The sequence below is a fragment of the Phalacrocorax aristotelis genome, chromosome 2 (assembly GCF_949628215.1).
Source record: "Phalacrocorax aristotelis chromosome 2, bGulAri2.1, whole genome shotgun sequence".
In the NCBI taxonomy this organism is placed as follows: Eukaryota; Metazoa; Chordata; class Aves; order Suliformes; family Phalacrocoracidae; genus Phalacrocorax; species Phalacrocorax aristotelis.
This window is the reverse complement of record NC_134277.1, coordinates 129,635,945-129,647,118: the sequence shown is the minus strand read 5'-3', so window position 1 is coordinate 129,647,118 and position 11,174 is coordinate 129,635,945. Positions and strand designations below refer to the sequence as shown.

At 40.3% G+C, this 11,174-nt stretch overlaps 1 protein-coding gene across 5 annotated transcripts in view; it reads left to right on the top strand.

Annotated features, from left to right (window-relative positions):
• Positions 1-149: 149 nt before the first annotated feature.
• The window catches only part of ARMC1 (armadillo repeat containing 1), a 33,191-nt gene continuing 22,166 nt past the window's right edge, over positions 150-11,174 (top strand). The window contains exons 1-4 of one of the 5 annotated variants that reach the window (XM_075085120.1): positions 932-1,096; positions 3,275-3,475; positions 3,732-3,757; positions 7,607-7,698. In XM_075085120.1, coding sequence (XP_074941221.1) covers positions 3,409-3,475; positions 3,732-3,757; positions 7,607-7,698 — 185 coding nt within the window. In that variant the 5' untranslated portion in view covers positions 932-1,096; positions 3,275-3,408. Of the gene's footprint in view, positions 324-901; positions 1,097-3,271; positions 3,476-3,731; positions 3,758-7,606; positions 7,699-11,174 lie in introns of those variants that run through there. The other 4 variants (XM_075085119.1, XM_075085117.1, XM_075085116.1 and 1 more) reach the window with 4 other exon arrangements.

The window sequence follows — 11,174 nt, the reverse complement described above, 5'->3', positions numbered from 1 at the left end:
CGTGAGCTGAGGCGTAGTGACCTACCCGGCGGCCACCGGGCCCGGGGGAGGAGGGTGAAACCGCCCCGCCCCTCTGCCCCCGGCTGTGACCGGCAGGCCATGTGACCCCGTCCCTCCAATAAGAACGGGCCGCGGGGAAGGCGTCAGCTGTTGGGAGGTGGCGGTGGCGGCAGATAGTCCGCGTGCAGGGTGCTTGGGCCCGGCGGTGGCGGCTTTGTCGGGCCATTAGCGGCCCTGCCTGGAGAGGGATCCCCTGAAGTGCGGGAAGCGCTCGGGGTCTGCCCGGGGAGGGGGGGAGGCGGCTTCCTGGCGGAGTCTCAACGGTCAGTAACGGCACTGCCAGGCGGCCGTTGCTGGCTAACGGCCCTCTGGGGCGGGGGAGGGGAGCGGCTGCAGCTGCGCGGGGAGTTCGGTGGGTGGTGTCGGCTGTGTTCTGTTAAGGGTTTCAGGAGTATGCAGGAGGTATTCCCAAAGTTAAAATCTTGACTGGAAGCTTTACTCATATCTTTCAAAACTTAAAAGGCTCCGCTGAGGTGAGCGGAGCGGGGGGATGTGGGAATGAAAACCCTTCGCTCCCTGGCGGGGGAACCCGCACCTTCAAACAGCGTTAAGACGTGCTTATCTTAAAATAAATAAAATTGTCCCAGTCTCGCTGGCTGGGGACTCCCCCCTTCGGGTGTCAGAGGAGGGGAGGGCGCTGTGCCTCCGCGCGGGATCAGCTATGTCTCGCACTATAATGTTTTACAGTATTTTAAAAAGTGTAGCTGACGAGCGGCGGGTGGTGCCGCGCACCTCCCCGGACTACAACTCCCGGCGTGCACAGTGGGGCGGGGCGGTCCGGCCGCAGCCAATCGCAGGCCTAGTCAGGAACAAAGCGGGCCGTGAGTGGCGGAGAGGGGCTGGGTCCTTCCCGCGCCAATCGGGTTGCGGAGTGGTGGACGGTCGCGGGGTGAGAGTGGGGCCTGGCGGGTGCGCGGCGGGCCCGGCTGGCGGGCCTCCTCCCGCTGCCCTCCGCAGGCCGCGCCGCCCCCGCCGGCGATGAGGCCGCGGGGCTGAGCTGAGCGGAGCTGCTCGGCCGGGGGTGTCTTTTGCGACGGTACGGGGAGGATAGGGGAGGGGGGCCGGGGCAGGGCGGGAGGGCCGTGAGAGGGGGCGGTGAGGCCGGCGGAGGTGCCTCCCGTCCCTCATGGCGTCCCGAAGCTCACGTCGGCCGGTCGCTGGAGGGCTGCGCCTCCGCCGGGAGAGGGTCTCGGGAGCTGAGCCCCGGGGCCTTGTCGCAGGCGGGCTGTCAGCCCCGCCGCTTGGGGAACGCCGGCCTGGCGGCGGAGGGGTGAAGCGGTGGCGGCGCCTGTGATGGGCCTCCCCGGTGAGGCCACAGAGCGGAGAGGGAGACCGGCAGAGAGATCTGCCGCGCCTTTGCTAGGCTTTGATCTTAAAGCTGCGAGGAGGGAAAATAGCCGGTACCTGACCCAACTCACCTGCTAGGCCCCCAAATCTGAGATAACTTATTAAAACTTTTAAAACAGCTTAATTGTTTTTTCATAAAAGAAAAAAATGCCGGGGTCCTAGTTTTCATAAAATTGGCTGTTGTACGTGATGAAGAAGGTAGGGGCTTCAGTTTTCTCCTCAGTTGTGGCTGAGGAGAGAGGAAGAAAGGTCTGGGGAGGACATGAGTGTGACTTAGTGGGATAGGAGTGCGGTAAAATTTGGCTTCATGCTTTTTCAGGCGATTAGAAGGAAAAAGGCAAAAGGTGGTCAGGAATGAGAGAGTTGTAGGAATGATCTGCTGCTCGGGACGCAGAACTGGAAGCCAGAGACTTTGGTTAGCACTGGCTTTGCAGCTGACTTAATTTTTAATTTTTGAATAAGTTCCTTTGCCAACTATGAAAAGTGATGAATAATGCTTAACAGGGAGTTGTTTGGTTTTTTTTTAATTTAGAGTTGTCTGCTTTGGAAATCCAAAGTATAGTTTATTGGTTGAGCTGGTGTATCTCCCAGTTGGTCTCTTTTGACTTGTGATAGCCAAGAAGAATAGCATGGAGGCTAATCATTGGCATGTACTTTTCACAATAGCACTCTTTCCTGAAGGAAGGATCAGTGACTTAGAGAAACAGCACTTTTTTCTATGTGAAAATGTCAGAAATTATCATAACCAAAATGCATATTTGTGGTTTGTTGGTTTTGATGAGTATGATTAATTTGTGTTGCTGAAAGGCCTACCTTCAGTAAGAAAACAATACAATGTTTGTACAATATTACTTGTTTGGGTAATGATGTTAAAGTAATGGGACCACTTAGAAATTTAATTTATTTTCATGTGGGGGGAAATAAGAGACACAGATTAACAATGCTATTTACTCACGCTGTTGTGCCTTAAGAAAAGTTACTTTCATGGATGCTGGCAACACCAGGACCACAGTTAGCATTTGGTAGCTTCAGAGGCACATAATCAGCCTTTTGAAGGAAAATGGTTTTGTGCACCAAGACGTAGCATTTCCTCTGAGTAAACTTAGGCTTTTGTTGCCTGTTAAGCAGTTATTCCTTATTAAACAATTCTGGAATCTGATACTCTTGAGCTAACATGTGTCTCCTTTGAAACTGATACGGTGTCTTGGACTTTGGCTGGAGTAAGACGTGACCTGCTTGCTTTCTTTTTATTGAGAGGGTACCAGGGAAAAGAAGAAAAACAAACCCCAAAATCCAAACCCAAAACCCACCCTCTAAACCCCTTTTTGCCTTTGAATGAGTATGGCTTTACATTAGTTATTTGATAGATAGATCCAGATTAAAGCTTAATGTTCACTGTTCTTGATGCACTGTTAATCTTTTACTGGCTTTTCTTGTTCATTTTTATGTGAAATTTGATTATTGCTAAAGGTACTCTGAAAATACATATTTTGATTTTACAGGTGTTTATAGAGAAGGATGTTTATAGACTTCTGGAGTGCCATGGTGTGAGAAAACTATGGATTTCGTAGAAATAATTGTCAGCAAAGGAAAAAAAAACAACAAAAACATAATTCTGTAAAGGCTGACTAGTCTGAAACAAATCAAAATATGTCCTCTGCATAGGAAGTTTACATAACCAGTTTACAGATTTCAAGATCCACATCATTATCAATTCCGTCCACATTCCATGAAATCTAGTCCTTGGGTTTTTTTATACTTTTATGCTTATAACAAATCAGTGCTTTCGTGCTTTTGTCTTATCTGTGTTTTAATTGATGATTAATGTTGTGGAATTAGTAATAGAGATTTTTTTTTTCCCCAGCAGATATTTTGTATGTATGGTGCAGAAAAGATGAATTCTACGATGAGTGAGGAGCCTGATGCACTATCTGTAGTTAACCAGCTTCGAGATCTAGCAGCTGACCCATTGAACAGACGGGCAATTGTTCAGGATCAAGGATGCCTGCCTGGTCTTATTCTGTTTTTGGACCATCCCAACCCTCCAGTTGTTCATTCAGCTTTACTAGTAAGTATTCTGGAGATAAATTTGTATGTCAGTGGGACATTTTGTAACTTTGTTAATATGTCTTTAAACAAGTAGAAATGTTTTTAAAAAAAAAACCAAACCCCAAACCTCTGGTTTTATGTTATGTTGATATTCATTATACATGTTTTTTAAAAAACATGTATTTCAAAAATTATTTAGCAATGACACATTATTCCAGGGAAATTTGTGGGGTTTGGAAGAGATTAATTTACTTTGCATTTTTTCCCTAATACAGCTATCTCACTTCTTGTATGGAGGAAGGTAAGTGACCTTAAATCTATTTCTTAAGATGAAGTCATGGAGCTTGGTAAATAGACCCAGTGATTTGACATTCGTATTGTAAAAAGAAAAAAAACATAGGATAATTTAGGTTAGAAATGATCTCCAGAAGTGATGTACTCCAATACCATGCTTAAATTCAGATTACAGCTCAGGGTTGTATCTGCTTGATTCTTGAACACCTTGAAGGACAGAGATGACATAACCTCTCTGGCACCCTGTTCCAGCACTTGACCACCCTCGTGGTATTAAAAACAAATAAACTCACCCCCAAAAAACAACCCAAAATCTATTAATATCTAATACAACTTGTTCCAGCTTTTGCCCGTTTCTTCTCATTATAAATGATAAATGCTAAAATCCTGATTTCTCATCCTGAATCTAAATACTTCCTTAAAGTGTATTAATTTCTTAGAAACAGCATAAACAAAATCTTGACTTTTGTTTAAAAGTCTAATTCAGTTCCTCTAATGAGATTTTCAGTTACTAAAATTTACGTGGTGCTCTTTTTTGCATTTTTATGTCATTATTGAATTCTAAACAATGTGAAACTAAAGAATAAAGAGCAGTGGCTTTTACATACAAGTATACATTATTCTTTATACCATTAAGACCTAGCTGTACTATAATCCTGTATTTTTCATTTGTTTTACTTTCATGGTGGATATTAGTGGACTTCTTGGAATTACTTCAGTGTCTCTGATAGTCTTCTGTTCAGGGAATGAGGTCCCATAATCCAGGAGAACTGTGTCCTGCTAATTGCTTTTTTAGGTTAGCGTTGCCATAGCATTTGCCAGACTATAATGTTCTTCACTGGAAGAACTTTGAGTTGAGTTTACAGTTCTTGGGCATATGTTGCATTGGTTTTCTTTCCAGCGCAGTTTCCTTAGGTTGTGGTCTTAAAAGGGGATCTTGTTTGGATGTCTTACTTTCTTTTTCCTTCCTTTGCTCCTTTGAGCTGTGTATTCTCACTGCCTGCACATTCGGTAATCAGTCTGTGATCATGTTACAAACATTAACTACATAAAAAGGACTGACCTCATCAGATTGAGGGCTAATCCAGTTTGCAGTGTGGTTCCACAGCCCTGGATACTATTCAGGTTGTGTTGTAAGGACATCTTGTTGGGCGGGAATGGGAGACAGCTGTGTTTTTCCATTTAGTGATAACCTACAGTTAGAGTGGATTAAGAATCAGGATTTAGAGGAGACCATGCTATATCCCAGGACTCTGGCTGCAATCAGAAATGGATCAGTTTATTGTGAAAACGTGGTTTTTTGTCTGCTGCTCAGACTCCTTGTGTTCACAGGTTCTTGAACCTCTTAAGCTCTGTAGCTTTTAATATCTTTGCTGATAACTTTAGTCTTCATTTTTCATATTTTTCATTCTGAAAAGTAATTTTTGTTTTTTTTTCTACCCATTCTACTGGTTAAAAAGTTGCTTCCATTTGAATGAGAATCATTTAATGTAATGATTTTCCAATTATTAGGTACAAACTTAAAGGATTTACAGCCCTGACTTTAAATTTCTTCTATGATTCCCGTAGCTGAAATTAGATATAATCTGTATGAATCATAATAGTTCCTTATATAACTTTCGTGATACGCTGTAGTGTCTCTCAGGGAGGGTGTTTTCCTCCCCATGTGCAGTTTCAGTTCAGTCCTTTCTTCTGTCTGATCAAGTGGTGTATTTTTCTGTAGTTTTCTTTAGTTTTGATTCCAGGAATCCTTTACAGTACACTTCAAATGCTGAAGACTTTGAATGTTGTAATTAAAAAAAATCAGAAGTAACCCAGGCAATACTACTTTTTTTAATTTTCTCTTAAATTTGGACTAAAATTTTCAAAAAGAGGGCTCCAAAGTTAAACTACGTTAATGTTTCACTTAACAAAAGACACCTTTGATGTTTTGTATTAACAGTGTATTTTTATATTCAAGTATAGAGATAGTCCTATTGATCATGATGAAATTACTTGTGACCTTAAAGCTAACATAGGTAAGTGTTCTGCTGAAGGGAGGCTGAGCCAAAGTCCATAATAGTAATCTTTCTTGGGTCTTCAGTAGACTGTGATCTCACTTTCTTCAAGGTGCAGACCATTGCATCTCCCATGGGGGCTGGGGGAATAGGACTTCCTAGCGTTGAAAGGTCAGGTCACTTAAGTTGTTCTGGTAACTTGGTCTTTGGTCTTGTTTTGGTGGAAGTTACATTTGTGTAAAGAATGTGTAACAGATGGAAAAGAGGCTGCCTACATTTTGACTCAAATAATTAGCTGTTAAGAGAATGGGTTTTTCTTTGTCCACTGACGTTACATCCTTACTAAATTGCCTGAACAGAGAGTAATGAAAATGAGAAAATTTTTCCACCAGTAAGGATACATTTCAGTTAGTAGTTCAGTGCTATCATTCAGGTATTTCCTCACAGTTGAAGAAAAAGAAAATAAATGCATATGCAAAATTTATAAACTGCAATTATTGAGAGTGTTCCATATCAGGAAATAGTGAAGATCACATTTGGAGTTTTTATCATGCCAGACAGCAGACAGACTTTATCAAAAGGCAATAAAATGGTATTGAATTTTACCTAATATGTGCTGAAGATGATTTAGGAAAAAAAAAACAACCCAGATAATCCCTTCAGAGACAGAGAACTAATTAAGGAGCTTGTTATTTTTAAAGCAGCTATTGTGCACCTTATATGACTATTTAAAGAATTGGTGTGCTTCTAAACCTTGCTATCACAAACCCCATTTTATAAACCATCAGTTTTGTGTATTGCAGGATTTTGCAAGTGCAGTTCTTTTACTTACATCAATAAAACACTGATTAAAGCACAATGCATGGTACAACTTTAGAGGTTCCTTCTGAGAAAACTTTGTCAGCACTAACAATAGAGACATGTCTCATTAAAAGACAGACAGTTTAACTGGAAGAGTGTTACTTTAGGACGGTTGTGCAAATATACAGTTGCTGATGCCAGTCAACGAAGTGGAATTGTGCAGAGTCTACCTTGAAAGTCAAATAAACAAAACCATGGGCAGCAGATAAGTGTAAATTCCAAGTTTAGATGACAGTAACCTAAGTAGCTTGCTGCTGGTTCTGTTATTCCTGCATGGAGTGATAAACATTGCACCTAGTCTTCAGAAGCTTATAAATGTGGTAGACTTCTTTTTGTGGAGAGTAGAAACTTGGTGGTGGTGAGTTTTCTAGTACTGGGAGAGCCTGTAGAATTGATGGAAATTATACTAGAAGCATAGCGTATAAAAATTGCTTTGGATCTCAGATCACATAAATGTTTGTTGGAAGGGACTTGTAGAAGTCATTCACTTCAGTTTCCTGCTTGAACTGGGACTGTTACCAACACTCAGGTCGGTTGTAGTTTTTTCTTGTTGATTCTGCAGTCCCACTAGGTCATCTGTTCCAGTGTTGAACTACTTTCATAGCGAAAAAACTTTCTGTAATATCTGATTTGAAGTTCCCAGGCTGCAATTTATGGCTGCTCCTGCTTCTTACGTTGTCTGCTGCTGTAGAGGAAAGTTTGGCCTAATAGTCTTTATAAAGGCTTTTTGAGTAGTTGCAGACAGCTGTTAGATTGTCCCTTAGACTCTTAGGCAGTATAATGAAACCCAGTCTCTCAACCTTTTCTCATAGACAGTCTTTGCTTTCTGTGTATTTATAAGAATAAAACAATTTTTTTCCATGTTCACAGTAGGTGATAATACTCTTTATCTTCCTATTAGAATTCACATTGTGAATGTTTTGCAGATGTACACTAATAAAAATGAACGATAATGTTTTGGACATATTGCTGATTTGCTGTGGTCCTCTTTCCTTTAGGCTCTCCGCTATTTGGCAGAGTGCCGTGCCAACAGAGAAAAGATGAAAAGTGAATTGGGTATGATGCTCAGCTTACAGAATGTAATACAAAAGTAAGTTTGTGACGGGTTGTTGGATCCAAAGACAGCATAAACATAACATTCTGATGCAAAGTAAAACTTTTACTACAAATAGTATAGAAAATTTTTAAGATTGTATTCTTCCCTGTTCAAGTTATGTGGCTGCAAGTAATTAATGGTTTTCATTTTACAGTATAGCAAAGTAATTAGGCTGTAGTCTACAAGAAATATTCATTTGAAAGTCATTTGCCAAGCAACAGTTTTCTTGCCCTTGTTACAGATAACTAATTTTTTCTCTTCCCTTTAGGCTCTTTTATAATCCTTCTCATCATTGTGTAAGGGTGTCTTGCACTAGTGTGTGTAACGAAATTGGCTGGCATTTGCCACATTTATTCTTTGAATTCCACCTTTGGGAAGGGAAATTGTATGTGCAGTGTATTTGTTTCGATGTGTTTTTGAAGGTGTGTATCTGCAGCTCTGTGCTGAGGAAACATCTTGCAGGTGGAGTAGAAGTTAGTGAGTTTTGTAGTGGTCTCTAATTTCTTTGTAGAATGGGTTGACTGGGTTATGTCTCAAAATTTGTGACTTGGATTTTAAGATTGCTAACTGTTGAGTCTTGAATACTGGAAGGTGTGTGGGTGTATGCACCCTGGAGAAGATGCACATATACATTTATCAACAGAAATTAATATGGTGAACAAAGACGAATCATTATTAGGGGAAAAACCCAACCTCCTTCAAAGATTAGGCTGTCATAGCAAAAATTAATTTGCCATCAGGTTATCAAAAGATGATTATTTTCCACGCAGTTTGATAGCGCTCTAGTTAACCGGACTTTTCAAATGTGAGGGACTGTTCCATGAGGGAGGAGAAAAGTCACATTGCTGCACTGAGATGTGTCTCAGATGAATGTTTAAAACAATTATTTAGGAAAGGATGAAACACAAATGAAATTGTATATTAAAGATTCATATGGAAAGCTCTTGAATCTTTAATACGTTAGTTGAATCTCTAATGTATCACTTGTGGTATAAATTACAGGTTTCTTTTAGAAAAAACCCAAGACTAGACTTTGCTAGTTCCTTCATCCCATATCACCTCCTGGTTTTGGTCGTGTCTTTTGTTGTTTCGTCTCTCTGACACTGTTTATTTAAAGGTGTGAATCTGAAGATTTGGAGGGGAAATTCTGGTCTGTTCACAAGTCCTATGTGATACCTGATCTAAGAAAGATTAAAACTGCTTACCTTTAAGTACTTCATTCCTTCTGCTGAAACTAACAAACTGATGTATTGGCATGAAATTCAGCATTGTGCCTAAATATCATCTTGTTATTCACCAGTTACCCAAAACACAAGGCTTTAAAACAAATGTCTTAAATAGGACGATGAACTAAATGACTTGAATTCAGAAGACGATAATTCTCTTTTTTTTGAATAATGTAGTAATTACAACTTTTTAAAATGATAGGTGTTTTTAATAGGATGTATGGGGGAAAATGGAATTAAGTTTTACAGTATTCACCTTTTTTAAGGACAAGCCTAATTAAGGTAAAATATATAGAAGTCTCTGTTACTACAAAAGTAGCAAGCAATAAGAGCTGAAGTATTTAGGTAGTAACCGAAGCATGTATTTCAGAAGAACTTTTAGTATAGAATATGTGTCTATTTAGTGCACAGAGACATCCTTAAGACGTTGTTGAAAGGGGTTCTTCATCAGTCTCTACAGCTTACAAATATTGCTTGGGAAACAGTCGTAATTAAAACTTTTGTGTAAAGAATTTTATGGAAATGTCTTCAACATTTTTTCTACATTTCAATTTCAAGGACAGAAAGAGTGTGAAGTTCAGAAACGTGCAGAAAAGGAGAGATAAGTCGGTAAAAACTGGAATTCTCGTAGGTGTTCTTTTTTCCAGAAAGCTCTTTGGCAAGAGTAAGGACATACATTTGATTTGTATGCTTGTAACATTTGGAAAGTGTGATATCATGAAAATTTAAATATATAGCATCTTCAAACACAAGACTCTGTCATGTGCTTGTCAGAATTTCAGGCTTTAATGTTGACAGGAAATGCTAAAGCTAAGTTTTGTATTGCCTGCAGAAATATGGAGAAAGATGGTAGAAAAGCGCTGAAAAGATAAATGTAGAATTATTTTTGTCACAAAACCCCGATGGTTTGGGGTTGTGGTTTTCTGTTAGAAAGCCTGTAGGGGAGAAAACAAGGTCTCTACCTTGTTCAGATTTGCTTCACAAAGTGCAGATTCTAGCTTTTAATGTGATTTCAGTTTACCAAGATATTGTAGTCCTTTGGACTGAAACTAAACATTAATAAATGCAGTAATGAATGCTTTGGTCTTAATGACTGCATGCTGTGTGTTGCAGTGTACTTTCCGGAACATGGGTATCTAGCTCATCACTCTATCTAATAGAAAAATCTTTTTATTATTTCCTCAATTTAGTTTGTGGTTTAGATTTATTTTTGGTGACCTGTTATAAAAATGCAAACATCATACAAAGAGGTATGAACTTCTGTCAGTATTCTGCTTCTCCAGTTATTGCACAGCTCTTTCAAGTGAGACGGAACCCAGCATCTTCTGGACCAGAAGTTGTAGTCACTGTCTTTTTGCCCTTGATAGGTTAAGCACATCCTGTGGTCTGAATCTTTCCCTTTCATCAGGATTTTGTAACTCTCTCTGTTCACTTTTGTTGACTTCTCGCTTAACTAAATAATATCCAGTGGCTTTCCGTGTTCAGTACTGAATTGTGACAAACAGTATTCTGCCACTGATAAAGTTGTGTTAAGTCTCTTCAAGCAATGAACTGGAGCTTGTGTGCACAGAGGCAAGTCTCAAACTGGATAATCTGTCATATTTCAGACATAAGTTGATGTTGAGCAGCACTGAACTGATGCTGTGCTTAGGAAGTCAAGAGTTTGTTTAGAACTACAGTTCTCTTTTGCTTTCAGTTATGTAAATCCTGAAATTTGAGGGCTTTTCTGATCATGTGAGGGTCTTTTTTATAGGCTTTGAAGGTCTCTGTATTGGAGATCTCAAGTTCAGGTGGGGAATTTGTTGTCATATCCTGCCTACAGCTAACCAGTCTAACATCTTAAAATGGTCAATGCTATCGACTGGAAAATAGTTGGAGCTGGTTTGCTACTTAGGATTTCTTGTAATAGTACATGGGAGCCTCAGGCACAGGCCAAAACCCTTTTGTTGGAAGTAATACACAACCAATAGAAGAAGAAAATAGCACTCATTTAAACTCATAATGAAGGTAAAGTACTATTTCCTTCATAAGACTACCAAGAATGAAAGTTGAAATTGAGTGCCACATGTTTATCCAGTGATACACAGTAAATTATACTCTGTCCTGCATCATGGTAGATGGGTAGGATATACCAGAGACATCCAAGTTTAACTGTAGTTCTTTGAGGTACCTTCATGTCTCATTTCATGACTTACCAGTCCCCTAGTATTCTCTGATCAGCTTTTTGGTATTTGCTTATAAAAA